Source organism: Rhea americana, unplaced genomic scaffold (genome assembly GCF_003343005.1).
Source record: "Rhea americana isolate MKP2758 unplaced genomic scaffold, rheAme1 scaffold_81, whole genome shotgun sequence".
Lineage (NCBI taxonomy): Eukaryota > Metazoa > Chordata > Aves > Rheiformes > Rheidae > Rhea > Rhea americana.
In genome coordinates, this window is record NW_028186990.1 from 2,132,510 (window position 1) to 2,150,984 (window position 18,475).

At 50.3% G+C, this 18,475-nt stretch overlaps 1 protein-coding gene across 1 annotated transcript in view; it reads right to left on the bottom strand.

The window, feature by feature from the left end:
• Positions 1-16,256, bottom strand: part of CD101 (CD101 molecule) — a 24,804-nt gene extending 8,548 nt beyond the window's left edge. Inside the window, exons 1-7 of the mRNA XM_085323062.1 lie at positions 16,222-16,256; positions 11,655-11,824; positions 9,978-10,355; positions 8,590-9,006; positions 4,037-4,423; positions 2,893-3,273; positions 1,039-1,443 (exon numbers count right to left, since the gene is read on the bottom strand). Coding sequence (XP_085179188.1) covers positions 1,039-1,443; positions 2,893-3,273; positions 4,037-4,423; positions 8,590-9,006; positions 9,978-10,355; positions 11,655-11,724 — 2,038 coding nt within the window. The 5' untranslated portion in view covers positions 11,725-11,824; positions 16,222-16,256. The remainder of the gene's footprint in view (positions 1-1,038; positions 1,444-2,892; positions 3,274-4,036; positions 4,424-8,589; positions 9,007-9,977; positions 10,356-11,654; positions 11,825-16,221) is intronic.
• Positions 16,257-18,475: the final 2,219 nt, after the last annotated feature.

Sequence of the window (18,475 nt, forward strand, 5' to 3'; positions counted from 1 at the left end):
AAGACAGGGGAAAGGAAACGTCTCTCTTTGCTTTGCTGACAGAACAGATATGAGGAAAAAAAATCCTCATATTCTTGTGCTTGATTCCATAGGCCCAGAGGCCTGGGCCATTCCTTTAACTCCTCCAGCAGCTCCAGTTCACAAGCACGGCAAGCTGCCATAGCTCTGCCCAGGGTGGCGCAGAGCAGGCGCGCACAAGCAGAGGGGGTGGCTCAAGGAATTTGGGTTATTTACGACATCCTCCTTCAGTAAAAGGAATGAGCCTGTGGCTCCCTGCAAGATACTGGCAGGCGCTCTGGAGGCACGGACCCTGCCTTTAGTCATGGCCATAAAAGGGCAACCATGCATGCAACTCCTTGCCGTGCAGCTCAGCCCCTTCCCCCACGGGCAATGCCTCCACACGCAGCCACCACGGGCAGAGGGAATAACCTGCTGCAGTCAGACCCAGCTCCCAGCCTTGAAGAAAGACACAGGTGCTTTCCGCGGGCTGTGCTCCTCTGCCAATGGGCTTAGCTGGCAAGAGCAGCCCAATAACTCAATACTCCTGGGAAAGCTTGGGGAACCAAGCAGAGGAAATCAGCCTTCTGGCACCCGCTCAGGGGCAGCAGAGTTGTCCCATGACTCTCCAGAAGACCAACACCATAGCAGGCACCTCTCACTGCCCTCACTTGTGCTCAGCTGGACTCCTTGGGCCCACAGCCAAGGAGAAGTTTGGCTTTCAGGTGAACTTCTTCCTTCCATAGATGCGACTTAAAAGCCTAATAGCAAGGTTGATCCACATATGCTGAGCCTAATCTGCAAATAAATGAACGTCACCGCTCACTATCTCCAAACTTGCCTCTGAGAGCACCATTAAGAGCTGTGGGCACTGAGGAAGAGGCAGGAGGAGTAGCAACACCCCACCATCACCACCCAGGGTCACCACCCAGGGCATTCCAGCCCTCAACAGTCCTGACAGGCCCTCATTATTTTTGATGGATTTGGACATATCATATAACAAGACACCACTACCGAGGAAACGCACATTGTGATGCTTACCTGGCAGAGTGACTTTTATCCCCACAGCATTAGACCTCACAACAGCAGCTGGCTGTCCCTGTGGCAGGGAGCTTCTGCTCCAGACCCCCACCTCACATCTGTAGGTACCCTCATCATCTGCTGTAGCACTGTGGATCAGCAGCCTGGAGGAAGAGGCAGCCTTTGTCAACTGGGTTTTCTTCAGGAAGTGTGGCTGGGCCATCCCCCACGCCACGGTGCCACTGGGAAGGACTCTGACCAGCTCCAGATAGTCCCCAGTGGGTCRACTGGGCTGAAACTGCCACGTCATGGACACTGGCAACTCCTCGAGGGCATAGCTGGCGCTCAGCTGGCAGAAGAGTTCAAAACTCTGAGTATACTTGACGGTAGCAGTTCGACTTATCAGCACGGCATGCAAACCAAGATCTGCTCAAGAGGAAAACAGTCACTGGCATTGAGCTCCAGAAGCCCAGCTGTAACTGTGTGCTCCATCACCTTGCTGCCATCCCTGCCCACATGGCACCTTCTCCTACTCCCCCAGCCACTTCACAGGCTACATACTGCCATCCAGACTCACCTTATTTTCCAGCTGAACTTGGTGCTTTTGATGCTGACAGGTGAATAGCATTAGCTTTGCTACAAGAAAAAAGCTTGATACAAAACCCATTCTCATGCCTCACATGAGATGTGGTCTGCAGCACACACAGGGCCAACCCAAGCCAGACTTTTCTTCATTGTGTCAGTGCATCCCCATGCCAACAACAAGCAGTATTCTGCTTTATTTTGCATTGTGCAAATCTTGTCAGTTTGATGCCAGCCAAACCTCGTCCTATCCCCACTCTGTTCTGCCAATGCTTCTCTTTCCTGACCTGTATCCTGCTATYACAGCCCTAGCCACAGGCCCTCCTTGTCAAAACCCATGCCTGCAACGCACCCTGCTCTTCCAGGCCAAGACCCACATCTTGTCCACCCCCATAGCTTTGGCAGCATTGCCTAGTCCTGTCCTGCCCCATGCCCWGCTCCTCCACTGCAGGGCCCCACACAGTTCTGGATACACCGCTTTCCAGGCTCATGTTGCTGCACCAGTTTTCCCAGTCACACCTCACAGCACCAAGCTGGAGATTGCCTTATGCCTCTCCCAAAGTGGTAGTGTGCCATTTCAGATGTGGGACCACAGTGCTGCCATTCACCTCCTCCCTCTTCCTGTTCTGTGGTGCTGTTTGTTTACTGTTTTCACTTTTTGAAAAAGCAGAACTACTGTGGCCCACCCACAGTAGTGGGTCTAGACACTCATCACACAAATAATGAAAGGGGAAAAAAATTAAGTTACAATCAAACCTGTCTCTCCGTAAATGCATCCATTCCAGCAATCAAAAGAAGAMAAGACATGGGCTCTGCATGCCTGGGAAGTTAGAAAATCAGTGCTCGGAAAGGACGCAAGAGAAGCAATCGGATGTCAAAGCCAAGAGTGTATCACTGACAAAGGCCACAACTCAATTCAGAAAGTGCTTCTGTTGAGCTTAATTACCATAAGCAATTATGTTGATAGAACAGATTTTCTGCATTTGGAATTAAAGAATCAGTTAGAAAGAACTGCTAGGCAAATCACTGCCTTCTGGATCTCTAGGCATTTTAGCACTTACCTCCCATTTCTCTCTCTAAAACATCCTTTGAAGGACTTGGACCCCCTGTAATAAGTGAGGAAACTGAGGCACTTAAGTGGCAAATGACTGGCCTCATGTCACCTCACAACAGCAGCGGAGCTCAGCACATAGACTTTGCTCCTAACCTTGGTTTCCCACCAGCATACTACTTTGCCTTCCATYGCATGTGCATCCAGCTTGAAAGCCACCAAAAGGTGGTGGCACAACTTACTGAGAGGGCTGACAGTCACCACGGTTTCCTCTGCCTGCGACCAGCTCTTGCCTCGGGACCATTCCACCACTTCACACTTGTAAGACCCACTATCGCTTGGGGCTGACGTGTTGGAGATCACCAGTGTGAAAGCACTGGAGCCTGCTTTCTCCAGCCTGATGCTCCCCTGTGCACCACGGTCCTGGTAGGCACTGCCCAGGGTCAGTGARCCATCTCGCTCCATGGCGGCCACGAGAGATGGCAGGCTCTGATGYTGCTGCAGGTGCCACCACTTCACAGACAGAGGATTGGTTGTTCCCCGCACCTCACAAAGGAAGATCAAGGGATCTCCTGCGACTATCTGCGCYGTGCTGGTGGACATAGACAGGTACATGTGGCTTTCTGTAAGCAACAGATACTGTGTTGGAGGAGAGACTATTTTTTATTGACAGAAAAAGCCAAAGTTATTGTTACATTAAACAGAGAGACTAGATAAAACTTGGCACTGGAAACTGAAAGGAATTGTCTGAAATTTTCAACCCTTTCTTATAAYCTTTGAGAGCTTTTCTTTTTAATGGCTTTCCTGGGGCGCTGATACATAAAGGAACATTTACAAGTCCCACCAGGCAGATTTTGCTTTTCCCACCACCTGCCACATTAAAATCATCATAGTCTAGCTGTGACAAGGAGGCCAAGGATCTCCCGCGCAGCTTTGTTAGAATGGTTTGTCATAAATCATTCCCCCAAAATAGAGACACCACCCTGATGATAATGACAGTGATCCTTCTTTCTTAGGTGAATCTGTTATCCTGAGTTATCCTGTGATCCTCAAGAGAAGCTGCATGGGCTGCTCTCAGTTTTCTGTGCCAAAGACATAGAAGGATCCAGTCTCCTCAGAACTCTACCTATTTGCCCCAAAACTTGTAGCAGGGAGACTGAACTAAAGGTTTACACTTTGTTGGGAGTTGCTGCACCAGTCATGCTAACGTTTAGCAGAGTAAATGTTTTTCTCACTGTTACCTACTGAAAATTATGGCACAYTTGCCCTCTGCCTCAAACAGCAGTTGCATTGTGGACAGGTCCCTACCAGGATGACCTGAAGCATTCCTCAGTCAGGTATCACCTCGGGTTTCACCTAGAAGAGCAGCCAAGTAGATTTACTAACCTATTGGCTTCACATTGACTTGGAGGCCAGATGACAGCTTGGTTTGGATGCTCTGAGAGTCTCCAGGAGCCTTCTCCACCTCTGAAACTGAACAGCTGTACACACCTTTGTCCATCAGCCCCACCTCATATACAGTGAGGACATAAACTGTGTCACTATGCTTGAAAGCTTGGAGCTGCCCCAGCCTGGCTCTCTYCTCATATTCCTTCTTCCAAATCAACACTCCWCTTGGGTCAACCCTGGCCACTTCGGTGCTGTTGAGGAACCAAATCACCTGGAATTGCCTGTCAYGGCTGTTCTGGGCTCCCACACGGCAACGTAGCTGCAAAGTGTCACCTTCAGAAATGGAGCTTTCAGCAGCAGCAACAGTCACGTTGAGATCTTTACCTGTGGGCAAAGAGAAGCCAGGTGGGTGCTAGTGGCSCTGCTCAGACTTCCCTTTCACCTGGCAGCTCCAGAGGACACACAATGGACACACAGAGGGAGATGAGGGGGAGGTTTGTGCTCAGAGGTTTTCTTTCATTAAAAAAAATGATCTAAATGGGGAGTTTTTACCACTGAGAGAAGTTAGTCAGCTCCAGGCTCTAACATCACAAGGGGATGAAGCACCAGTGCAACCACAAAGCCAAGGTTCAGCCMTGTYGGGACAGCTAACAGCCCAGGGACCAGAGTTCCCACTGGGACAGCATTGAGCTACAACCACCTTAGCTCAGTTCACACRTCCAAACTGTGGTCTGTCCTGACCSAAAGGTATCAGGGAAGGCTTCACTACCTTGTCACCTGGAGCTGTTCTGCTTCACATAACAAATATCCATTAAACCAGAAAAAGCTACCAAGGGCCTTTGCAGTCTTTGTCCTTTTCATTCAGCTGTCTGTGATGGGAAGCAGCATGCAGTTGCTTGYATTCAAGTTCCTTGTCTGAATCTGGCAAAGCTGGTTCTCCCATGTCACAGATGTCACTGGGTGCTCTGGGATGGGTAAGAATGGCTCTCCAACTTGGACAAGTTTTGAATTAGTCCCTAAGATAAGCAGAAATTTCAATAATTGTCATGAGATACTAAGGTTTTAGAARGAAGTAAAAAGAGCTGAAGATCATCCAGCCTGCATCCTATTCCTAATATCTACCAACTGCAGGTGCCTCRCAAAGAGGATAGCAACAAGGGGAGCATAAGATAACCTTTATCTTGGTAGACTTTCTTGGGTGGTCAGCTGCACTTGAAATAGGGGTCCCTGTCTCCGGGTCCTATGATATGATCCACCTCCTTTGTGGGGCATTCARAGTCTTGGCCACTAATACCCCCTTGCTGCTCGTATCAGCCCAGCTGGGGCTCCTCCAACAGTTCTCAGAGCTGGAGCATGGCTGAAAGCAGACACCTGCTAGGGTACTCCAAAACCCCACACGGTGCTCCGACAAAGTAGTGACACTGCGCAAAAGCAGCAGCTAGGACAAAGCCCCTGCTCTCTGGGCAGCCTGTCACATACCCTGCATCATGCTGCTTCATCTTCTTGGGTCACTGGTATACCTCCCATGTCAAGCAGGAGGGACAAGGCTATATGCTATAGTTTCAAGGTAAAACAGAGCAGCTCCCAGACTGCTGCTAGGAGGGCTCAGATAATTTATTGAAAACAAATTATGCTGTTAATTTAAACATTGGTTCATAAACAATTCATGAACAGGAGTCTCAGTCGCTGCAGATATGTTTGGCATTCCCAAATATTTGCTGGAGAGTTTATAGAAACCGTTAGAGCACRTGACCATGGTCAGAGTGGTGGCCAAGTCTTGCACTGACAGGGTGCTTGGCCCCAAGCCTCCAGCTCTCCCACAGAGCTCTGGAGCAAGCCTGCTGCCCTGCAGACATGACTGAGGGCCTAACATGCYTCTAGCCAGTCCCCCTTCCCCCCTCTCAAATATCACCGGGTCTAATACAACCATCTGGTTCCCTTTGTGCAACCATTGCCACACTTCCACCCTTGACAGCAAACAAACTTCCACAGGATTTGTCCATTTCCAAATGACTGCAAGGCACTGGTATCTGAAGTTACAYACTACCAGTCATACTGAACCCTTTTAAACAAGCAAACTGACTACAGCTGCTTACCAGACAGCAGCAGGCATGGAAAGCCACTGCTTCAAACACTGCATAATAAGGTGAACAAAACTGGCCAACTTGCCAGCTTTCAGAGACCAGGCTCTGATGGGGGGGGAGGACAGAACTCATTCCCACTGAGYTGCACCCCGACACATGCTCCTTGCTCCTCTGTTTCTTTGGTTTCCTGCCCTGACTCAGCCCCTCGCACATAAAACCTGCTCTGCAGGCTCCTCCACAGCCCCACTCTTGCCTCTGGGCTCAGGCCACCTCGCAGCTCTCTCCGCTGGCCTCCTCACACCCAAATAAGCTGTTCTCTCCTGCTTTTCCTGCACTGCCACCCCCAGACGCCATGGGAAGCTGAACCCCATTCCCTGAGCTTGCCAGCCTGCAGCCTCCAAAGCCTCCTCTGCTCTTGCTGCCTTCCTGCATGCCACTGCAGTTTGCGAGAAGCTCTTAATTCTCTGCACAACACCAGTACTCATAAGGGCACCACTCTCATCACCCTCCAAGTCCCTTTTTTAATCTGCTGGGAGAAATTTTACTGCACACCACTGTATATTCTGCTAAAGGTTTTGATTAGACAGCAGCTTTGTTTTGGCTGCTGCCTACTAGGCAAGGTGAAATGTTGGTGGAAAAGAAAGATTTTCCTTTCCTCTGAGCACAGCTAACCATATGCACCTGGAGGAAGTGCAGGGTGAGGAACCGCAGCAAGGAAAGGGCTTGCAGCAGGAGGGAAGGCTGGCAGGCTGCTTAGAGGAGCAGCGGGCAAACGTGTAGCGTTGTAAACATTTCAACGCAACAGAGAGAAAGAAGGTTTCCCAGCAGCCCCAGACAAGGTGATGCCACGCTTGTGGAAGCTAGGAGCCCCAGGAGGTGGCTGGGCAGAACAAGACAGAGGGAAAAGGAGATGTCCAGGAGTACAGAGTGGAATCAGCGAGAATGGGGAGCAGTGGCCAAGAGATTGGTTTTCAGACTTTTCTTTTTTAATCTGTCTCACCCATATTAATGGGTCTAAGTCTCCTCTCAGTAATTAACTCTACATTTTCCTAGAACATAGGCTAGAAGTTTGGTGCATCCACCTCAAAGCACAGTCTGACTCACAGTCCCATCACAGCAACATATGAAAAGCTAGGAGATGAGGGAACAGTCTAGTAAGTGACAGCAACAGTTGGCACTTGAGCCCAACAGATTCATGACAACTTGGACAAACAAGCCACCTCCAACAGATATTACTGAGCCATGCAACATGCTCAGTGCACCCGCTTGCCCATCAGGGCTCATGGCTAATGCAGTAGAGTGGGCAGCTGACTGCAGTATACTTCAGTCTTGGAGGCTGAGACTCCCTCAAGGCAGTCTAACAACACGCTTTTCCGCATACTTGAACTTAACATTGCCAAGAAGCCAGCTTGCTGCGGGCACACTCTGTTCTCTCTGCTAACACCTTGGCTTAGGTCTGTGATGTTACACAACTGCCATCAGCATCAAAAAAGTAGTCAGCGCTGGCTGGTCTGAAAGGGGTTGAACTGCGTGAACCTCTGAAGTGAGAAGTACCAACCACAGTGCATCCCACATCTTTGGCTGCCACAGCCTTGCACCCATTCTGCCCCTCTAAGTACCTGGTTGATGCAGCTGAAGCAAGGCTGCAGGGTATGCTCACGCAGCTGGTGTCTCTTGCCAAAGTGAGTGCAGGGTTGCAGCAGAGACAGGCAATTCTGCTGTCTGCAAAGGCTGGTGGTACCCATCAGCGATCCCCTGGGGCCAGAGCAGGAGCAGGGTCAGGTGCTAGCTGCAGCCCTCTGAGTAACCCATGCCTGCCACTGGGCTACTGCACAGTTACTACATATTTGGAGGGGATGACACATCCTAGGGACCAGAAGAGCCATTCCCACCTCCCTCCCCTCACCTCAAGAGCTGAGTGGCAGCACAACCCACTCACCCTGTGGGCTCTGGGATGGCAAGCTCTCACAGCCCTACCTTATAAGGAGAGAAAAAAAATGCATTACATTGACTGGCTCAACCCCAAGGACACTGTGGTGAGGCACAAATCTAAGTTTTTCATTCATTGGTTTTTAACAAGATAAAAACCACTCATGCTGTAACAGTCATCAGTGTTAAGCTCTTCCCAGGCATCGCTCTGCCCTAAAGCCAGAGAGTTGGACATTCTGGGTTAGCACCACCCAGAGACCCCTGACTTCTGCATATGCCTCAGGAGCTGCAAATCCCTCAGCCCGTGGGACACATACTTGTGCCAAAAGCAGAAAAAGAACAATTTGTTTTCTCTGATGTTCAAATACTGTTCGTCTTAGAGCTTCAGCCTGCTGGCTTTGGTTTGAGTATGTGGGAGCAGAGAGGCTCTCACGATACACAGTCTCATGACTGCTGAAGGCCACCAAATGCTGCTGTTACACCAGCTTCAGTGCACAAGTGAATTGCAGCTGAAGTGTGAGTCTGCAAGGGCCTTACCTAGGCTTGTGACTATCAGTGATGTCTCCTCTGTTTGCTTCCGGGAGATGTCCTTCCATGTCTCATCGGGATCCTCAATCCACTCAACTGCTTCACAGTATAGTTGACCTTGATCAGATGGCTTCACTTCCCTGATGGAGAGTTTGTATGTGGTATTCCCAATCTTGTCCAGCCGTACATCCCCCCTCAGATATCTCTGCATGTAAGAGGCCCCTGGCCTCAAGACAAAATCCTTAGACAGGGTGAGGATCTCCTCAGCATGGCTGTCTCCTGCTCCCTGAAGATGATACCAGCCAACAGAGAGATGCGTGTGCAGGGTGGTGGACTTTGACACCTCACAGGTGAGCTCCACTGTGTCCCCTTCAGCACAAGTGAGAACCTGGGGTGCCATGGAAACCAAGAGGGTGTCTGCAATCACTGAACAAAAGGGAAGAAACACAGAGAGCAGCTGGTCACTGGAAGAAATGATTTTCTGGTCACTATGAAACAAGAGTGAAGCCCCCAAGGATCTGACAGTATAGCAGAAATATTTTTCACAGCTGATTGACAAGGCCTCGGTCAGATTATGCCAAAGTGTGAGGTGCTTAAGATCTCAGCAGGAATGAAAGCACAGCAAATCTCTGTAGTGCTTTCTTCAGTTGTGCTATGGGCAGTATTAAGCAACCACAAAGATATTAACATCCAGCCCCTTTCTGCCCTCAGTGCAGGCTGGCACAATACTAAAGGAGAAAGGAGAAAACAGGAGTGAATACAAGGCACTTAGACCTCTGAAACTGCTGTACTACTATGTAGACTGGAGACCTTATACCAGGGCCTTTTCCTTTTCTTCTTTGTTCAGCTGCATCACCTCTCCCAGTGCTCTGCAGGAGATGTTCCCTCTTGCTATTTCTGTGGACATCCCAGTTGGGTCATGTCCCATATCCCTGACCTGAGAGGACACCACCAGTTAATGCTAATAATTGGCTGTGAAAAGGTATGGCCACATCAAAAACTGAAGTAAAACCAGGCCTGAAAGCAGTACAGGCTTCCTTTCCCCCCCCACACCACATGTAGGCTAGCAATCCTGCAGCAGGAACAGGAGAAAAAATTTGTGCCTACCATCCTTACTATTCACTCTTTTCGCCAGCCATCCTTCTTCCAGAGAAGCAGTGACTCCTCTGCCCCTATCTGCACTCCCTGCAGCACAAAGCTGGAGGCAGCAGTAGGAAACCCACCTGTATCCCTATGTGCTTTATATCCACATGCTCTCTGTTATCACTGTTCATGGAATAGTATGTCTGCCCTGGGGATTTTGCACCTTGAGAGCATCAGTAAGGAAAATGCAAAACTCAAGTCACCACAGCCCAGCAGCTGCCCAGCACGGAGCTAGCTTCTTCTTTGAGACTTACCGGAGAGGTTCATCTTGGCGCTGTAGCTCCCAAAGTATCTCTCATCGGTGGTAGGCGTGTGACACTCGTACTCACCAGCGTCGTGGTCCTGCAGCTCAGTGATGTGCAGCCGGGCCACGTCGCCCTGCAGCCGCTCCACGTAGATCTCCTGGCTGCGCACGCGCTGGGCGTAGAYGGCGTAGGGGAAGGAGGGGTCAGCAGTGCTRACRATCTGCACCTCGCGCTCAGGGGCTGATGGCAGGTAGATGGACCACTGGAAGTTCTGCTCTGCTGGTCCCTGGTAGCCGCTTACCTGGCACCATAGGGTGACATGGGAGCCCCTCACTCGGTAAAGCGGTCCCTTCTGAATGGTCACCACTCGTTGGCCACTGCTCAAACCTGTCAGCAAACAGTTACCACAAGTGTGTTTGTAGAAGCATATGGTATTGCAGAGGTGTTCACTCAGAACAGCAGCAGGTCCAAGTGTGCATGGGATTGCAATGTAATACATAAAAAATTAATCTGCATAGTTATTCTTTTGAAGCATGAAGCCCCAGGGACTTTGGCACTCAGTACAATTCTAAGGACAAATCATGTAACAACAGGCTTCCAAACTTTTTCATATCTCAATACACTGGGTCACACAGAGGCCAGAGCATCACAGCTACAGGGCCGTCAAGCCTGATTATAGCTGGAGAGTATCTCCTAGCTAGTTGTTCAGGGAGAGCAACAACCAGGATGAGCTCAGGGAGAGAGCCTTGTGGCATAGAAAGATGAGGAGAGCCAAGCACTTGGAGCCTGCACAGGCAGGCGRGGGAAGGGGACAGGTGCCAGAGCCGACTGCTGTCAGAGACAGGGATGCAGTGCCAAAGGCAGATGCCCCAGCAACTGGCTCAGGGCATGTTAGACAGCAAATGGAACTAGCAGACTGGGCACAAGAGAGATGGCTCCAAGGACAGGTCAGACCTGTGCCAGGGAAGGAAYGCAGGAGTCAGGGCAGGAGACAGCTCCTCCAGAGCCAGGGGGCACCCAGAGGCATGCTGGGCTCCCTCCTTTTCCATCTGTAGATGGTTTTGGTAGGCAAGACTAGGGAAGCAGAGGACCTTGCATGCCACCCTTCTCCCCTCTCCATGGAGCTCCCAGAGAGGACTCTCAGCTTTGTGCTGCTTCCTAAAACACACACTGATCAAAAACGCCCCTGGGCACACAGACACTGAGCCAAAAATCAACAGCAGAGTCCAGGCCAGGGAATTCAGGGGCTGATGGCAAAGATTAAGAAGCCCTGTCCCACAGGAGGGGGCAAAGAAATCCTCTTTGCACCCCCTGCAGGCAGCAGTCACACAACTGGGGCCTGCAAGTCCCCTCACCAAAACCCAGTCGGGGGACCAGGCTCTCACTTCAGCATGCAATCACAGTGACAAAAGGAGAACATGCCACCCAACCTCTTCCCACAGCCGCAGAGCCAGAGCAGCGCCAGGCTGTAGGGGGACTGTCCCTGTCTGTCAAGTGAGGCACCGCTCAGAGCCACCCAGCCTGGAAGGACCTCAGCCACTCACTTCAGGAAGGCAGGCAAGCGCAAATCAGCGTTGGCAAAGCCCGGGGAGACAGGCTGCAACATCTGACCCAGTAAGGAGCTCCTCCCAGCGCTATGTGCTTTGCTCCCTCCTCACCTGCCCCACTGTAGTACAGGGCACTCACCCAGGACGAGGACAAGAGCAGTGCCCAGGCACTGTACCAGCTGCATGGGAAACTGCTCCRCTTGGGTCATCTCCTGGAGAGGTGGTGGAAAACTCCTGTGAGACAGAAACAGTCACTCCACTTTTGAAAGCAGCTGGAAGGAAGTTGTCAGCCTCTGACCACAGTTTCCCCTATCAAGAAAACGGGAGGAGAGGACAGAGTAGAGAGTGAATGTTAAGGTAATTCATCACTCAGATGCAGTATCTAGGACCCTGGATCCAGTCACGTTTGGAGAAGGCTGTGTTCAAGCCCTCTCCTACCGTTGCTGCACACAGTGCTGCTGACCTCACACGCAGCGCAGATGTGGGCTGGCTGCACAGACCTGGTGCCCTGCACCACAGGCTGTGGCTTTGCCATCTCTGCAGCATCCGACACACAGTACCTGCTATACAGCAAAGCAAGAAGGCTCATCTCTCTTTGTTACCACTCAGCCTTGCGGCCCCGACTTTCTCACCCCTGTTTTGTTGCATTAAGTGTTTTTTTTTTCCAGGCCAGACAGGGTGACACACCTGACCCTCAGCTGAATTCACCTCCTCCTGCAGGAAGGATGAGGGCAGATTTGCTTCCTCCCAGCTATTGACTTTCTATAGCTACAGAGAGCAACATGCTACCTCTTGACACAGGGTGGATCAGCTAAGGTCCCCTCCAAAGACTGCTAACCAAGCTCTGCTTCACCTCTCACACACAGCAGGGCCCCTGGCACTTTGCAGGGCAGCCCACAAGCAGGCAGCCTCTTCTCCCACAGCACCTCTGGCCAGCTCATCAGCTGTACACACCCTCTGTCTTCTTCTAGGCAGAAGGACCTCCAGCATTGCAACCAGGTCCTGGCCAGGACCAGGCTAGGCAGCTTGTCAGCTTCCAAAGAATAATGATGCAGTTAAAGTTCAAAGGATCCTGGAACCTGGAAAACACTAGCTTTCCTTGAGGGTACTCCCAGCCCCAACACCAGCCAGGAAGCAGCTGTTCCCCTCAGCTCCTTCAGAAACCCGTGAGAGCACTGAGGAGGAAGTAAAGCTCCTATCCCATAGTTACACATGGCCTCATTAAAAGATACATGCCAAAATAACTCACCAGCATAAAATGAGCATGGATATAATTCAATTAAACTTGGAAATTTCTCCTCTGGCTTTGCACAGGCTCCTGTGGGTAGGAATGGTGGCTCAAGTGCCTCACCAGAGCCTTAGACAGAGCCTCAAGGTGCTCTCCTGCAAACATTCCCTGCAGGCAGGTGCCTGGGCCAGGACGACTCCCAGGAGCAGCTCTGCTTGCTATAGCAGCAAGGCCATGGGCATCACTGGGAAGAAAGCGTGCTGCAGGGCTGCAGCCAGCTGCAACCCRGGAGGCAAGCACTGTGGCTGCACACCATCCTCTCCATCAGCAGTCACCGACACCTGCGGTGCATGTCCTGGAGTCTGCTGCTCCTCCTTCCTGCGCAAGCAGGGGATGCAGCAGTAGGCTGGTGGGGGTATTAGGGCACATCCCTGGCAAGCCAAAGCCAGCTTGTCAGAGTGCAGCTGAACATGGGGCTTCAGCTGGAGGCACTCTGGAAGGATTTGTTTCTTTCTGCTACAGGAAGGATGGTTACATGAAGCATTTTCTCCCAGGCTGTACTGCTACCATCACACTGCTGGGCCATTGACTGAATGGCTGAATTGGCTCAGGGATTCACAAGCTGAAAACAGACTGTAAAACTTGCTTGATCACACCAGATTTCTAGAGGGAACAAGAGTTGTTTAACACACACACACACACACACACACACAATGGTCCCTCCGTTCTTCATTTAATAAATTGATTCATGTGACAGCCTGCAAGTTTATGAAATAAAGGCAAGATTCCTTGCTGCAAGGCTTGTACCCTTACTAGCTCTCTCAGGCTGCTTGTTAGCCCACACATACAGCTCCACTGCCACCTCAGACCCAGTCTGAGGGGTCAAGCTATTGCAACAGAGAGAGAGGACCCTGCAGCCTTTCACCTGTCCCCTGCTGCCCACTGTCATTACAACGAAACAGAGCAGWGGAACATGATGCATTTTGTGGGAACAGAGGGTAACACAAGCCGAAACCGACTCACTGCCTCCACAGAGGCAGTGAAGTAGATACTGTAAAAGTGCATTTAGGCTTTGATTCCCTGCTGCAGGATGAAGCTCTCCTGCCTCAGAGAGGAGGGATGAGGAGGCTGGCTTTCTGAAATYAATCTGCTGCTAGCAGTGACCTGGGGGGATCCCAAACTCCTGCACTCTCAGATCCTCAGACCATAAGCCAATCTGCCTACCACTTTGGTGGAAAGAAAAACATCTCTGCTACTGCGACAGAGTAAATGGAGAGGAAACTTGAAGTTCAACCTCAGTGAGCTTCCTATAGTCAGTGTGCAGATAAACACACACAAGGGGACAGTTAAACTCCAAGCCTGCAAATCAAATGCCGCATGAATCACTTTACATTTGCAATAGAGAAACCACAGAGAATAGGATTGTTTTACGCAGCCCTATCACCAGCAATGATGATGCTCTGTGGACAAAAACAACAGCTCCCTCTTTCCAGGACTGTAGTCTAAAACTTGCTCTCTTCCTTCCTGGGAAATCAGTATAACCAAACATATGGCAGGGCTAATAACCGTGCAAGGATGTGTAAAAGAAGGGGATCAGAGAATCCTTTACAAAGATAACATTGCTGTTAGAAACAACACCAGTGAAGTCAAGTCCATGAAGAGAAAGATCCCTTTCCCTCATCTTCCTGGAGGAGATACAGGAGGGGAGGTAGGGAATACACTTCTTGGATAGCACAGAGGATCCCTGCTGGTATCTGCAAGGAGCAGAGGGCTTGCCTCCTCTGAGCCAGGCAATGTGTGTGGCCATGCACTTCATCCAACGAGATGTAAGTGCTGCTCCTGCACCACTGGGGACAAACACTCCCATCTCCCTGCCCTCAAGGCTGCCTGGCCACTGCCAGCATCTGAGCAACTGGGTTATTCACAGCATACCTGATGGGATATTGCAGTCTCCCCCTGCAGAGTGCAAGGACCGGGGTCACGTTGCCCACAGTGCTGATTTCGGCCTTCGTATGGGTGTTGACAGCCTCTAATTACATGCTCACACATCCTTTTTTCCTCTGCCTGCCTCACTAGACCCCTTTGTTGGCCACCTTCTTGGGTGCTGCTCAACTACTTTGGGCCAAAGTGTTCCAGAAAAACTCAGCCAAAATGAGGCATGGAAAGTTTTACTGAGCCCAAGCCAGTCAGGGTGAAGTCAGACTCTTACCTAGGAGAGCACAGCAGCAATTAGCAACATCCACAGGGACTTTTAAACCTCGTATATAACCAACTGGACACTAAGACAGGGTCGCTCTGGTAATAGGGTAGAAACACTGTGGAGGAAGCTATTCAGGATGGAGGAGGCAGCAGTAGGTTTGTAGTGGCTTTTGGGCAAACAGACTGCTAAGATCCCAAGCTCTAATAGGCCAGGCTCTCTAGGGCCAGAGGTACCTTTAGTGGGCACAGGGAAGAGGTCACAGATCCGGTCCCCTGCCCCAGCATCTGGAGCTGCACTGCATGCAGCAGGTGAGCACATGGAAGCTGTATGGCTCCTCCTCTTCCCCAATCCTTTCTCACTCTTCAGCTTATGTGACATCCGCTGCAATAGCATGGATCAGAGCAGGATGCAGTGCTCTGCTCCCCAAAAGCTTTTGGGGCAGACTTGCCCACCCATGTATTTTGCTTGGTTATGGGCTTCTGAGCACCTCAGCAGAGAGCAGCCACAGAGACTCCTGGCACTGCAGGCTACTGCTGTGAMTCAAGAAGGAAGGGAAATACAGCACTGGGTACAGGCTATACGCAGGGTCACCAAAATTGCTCCCATCTTTGCTTCACAGGTCTCAGGAAACATCCCCAAACCTGGAGATGCCATTCCCACGTCCCCACAATGACTAGGGATGGAGGAGGAGGAAGGAAAGGGACAAGGTTTACATTCTCAAAAGTGAGAGATTGAGGCTGGCAGGGTCAGGGGACTTGGGGAATAGCACAGCATTGCCATGATAATGTGGCTGTCTCAGAGGATATACCAGAAGCCTATGAATAATCAGACACGCTGGCGCAACAGACTTTGAAGTCTGCCATCAGGTTTTCTCAGCCCTGCTCAGATATCAAAGCCAGCTGGTTACTTGTCCCAATTACAGAGCCAAGCTGGAACCAGCTTCCCCAAGACTGGCAGTCGCAGCTGCAATCCTCTGTGCATGCTCTCATGGGCAGAAGTCTTCCGACAAAGCACAAGCGCCCGAATCCTCGAGCTCTTGCTGGAGGCAGGCTCACTTTTCTGGGAGCTCAGCTCTCAGCTACATAGGCTTTCACCTACAACTTTCGGAGCCAAGTGAGATTTTGGTGGATAAAGACTTCCACGTTAACACACTGCAAAACCAAACTACCAGCCAGTCCCAGGGAAGCCAGACAGCTATAAAACCAGTGGGAATTCCAGCAAAGGTGAAGAAAAAGGTCACTTCTCATAGCAGCAAGAAGAGCTGCTTTTGTTACTCACATCTCATGTCCTGAGCCCTCACAGGACACAGCTCCATTGCATGTTAGAGAAAGGGTCTTCATGAGCAAAACCCACAGCAGAACTTCAGCACAGAAAGGCTGTTGCAATAGTTTTGCATGAAAAAAAAGAAAAAAAAGCATTAATTGATACAGGAACTGAAACAAATTAGTTAAAGAAGTCTAAGAGGAGAACAGGCTGGGAAGCAGAGAAACACCCACCCTGTGAGGCTGCAGCTTTCTAGGATTGTGGTCACTCTCAGTTGCAAGCAGCAAGGGCTGGATGGAAAGAGAGCCCAACAGATCCTTTCTGGTGAACTGGTGCTTGCACTCCTTTGCACTGTCATGTCGCCTGTAAAAACTGAAACAAGAACAAAATTGGCCAGGCACTTGTGGGGACAAAAGGTTAGGATTATTTATCCTTTACTATGTCATTAGCAGGCAAATGCACTTGTTCTGAAGCTTCTCTGYCAAAGAGATAAAACTGGAGCCTCAACCACATACCTCATGTCTTATCCTAATACAGAGGAATGCTCTTTAGCCTTTTTTTTTCCTTTCTTTTTTCTCTTTCTTTCTTTGGATCTTCTACCCACAAAAGAGCTGAAAAAGCTCACTCCTCTATCAGTATAACTCCATCAGCCTCATAGTCTTGGTCCACAACGTGCTTCTGATATAAACCTCCTGGGCACCTCATCTTACTGCTCTTTACTTTAAGGACACTGACTGGGTTCATTTGAGATGAAGCTAAAGCCAACCGAGTGCTCCAGAAGTATGCCTGGGTACTCCAATACTGACAGATGCATGCCTGAAGGAAAACTCCTCCCTAGACATGCTGAGGGCAGACATCAAGTCCTCAGCACAAACTGGTTTGCTTTACAGATCCATTCCTTTTACCTCACACCACTCACTAATGCAGACATAGCCGGTATCACCCTGAGGGCACTTGCATGAGACATCCCTGAATGAAGCAGGAGATGAGGAGCTGCTGTAGAACTTCACCAAACCCTTCTTTCTAACACCCACTGTCTCCCCACACCCAGCCTTTCCCCCTTAGCCAGCACTGAGGGCTTCTTGACACCAAAGGGCTTTGGCTGCACCTCTGCAGTTCGCAGGTGCCCTTAYATTTGCATCACGCTCAGTTGCAGGGCAGCAGAAGGCTGGCAGGGATGACCTGCCTCTAGGGAACTGCATAGTCAGAGGAGATAATGCAGTGAGAGCAAGGTAGCAGGGAGGGCACCAATACATCTCTTCCTGCCAGCTCCTCACAGCACCCCAGGAAAGTACAAGTGCATGTGGCACTTCTAGAAAGMGGCAGCCACTCTGWAGCTGCCCTTTCCTGAGCTATATCRCACTTCTCTGGCTGTACAATTTGGCTCTGAAGCAGTACAGCCCATTTTCTTTAAATCAGTGATTCCCCTTGGCACAGCACATGCAGGATTAGATCACGTCACCATGCAGTTGACAAAAGCAGTCCCTTGCTTGGCTCGGCTGCTACGTGGCACTAGAAGCTGTTACGCACCGCCCCCAAACCTCACTGCACTGGCATTCAAAGCAGCATTATCATATTTTAAGCAAGCACCAGGATGAAGGACTATTTGAAGCAGATAGCAGCAGAGGTCTGCTGCTGCTGCCTGGTCTTTTCAGTTCCTGACAAATGCGCTGACAACAAAGGCTGGGAAAGGGGAGGAGGAGGTTAAGAGAGAAAACAGAGAGTAATACCAGCAGGCTCTTGTTCAGAAGAAACTTCTGTTAGGGAATACATAGAGGTATTAAGTTTTGGGAGAGAACCTGGGTTTTAATATTAAGCTGCTTATTTGGGTCTCTAAGTTGCAGGGATGCTACATTTCAAAACTAATTAGACTGACAGAGCTTGGATTTGATTACAGGATTTCCAGAAGCAAGAGGGTTTAAAAAAATTAAATGGCTGCCCTGGAAGTGTTAGCARGAGAATTAAACAGCCATTGCTGTAGCCAATTGTTAAATACATTTAAGCTGAGAAACATGATAACTCCAGCTGCCACAGTCCCTTTGCACCAGTGGCTGCAGCAGGTTTCCTAACAGACCTGATTGGAAAATGTACAATGTATGTGTTTCTCCAGCCTTAGAGGAAGAAACTGGGTCTCCAAGGTCCYCTGATAGCAAAGTCAGAATTTGAAAGGCATGTGGAATTTTCACTATCCCCAAACCTGTGGTAGCAGACACCATCCAAGAACCAGAGGCAGCAACTGAGGGGCTGGAGCTACAACTAGGAGAGGCCG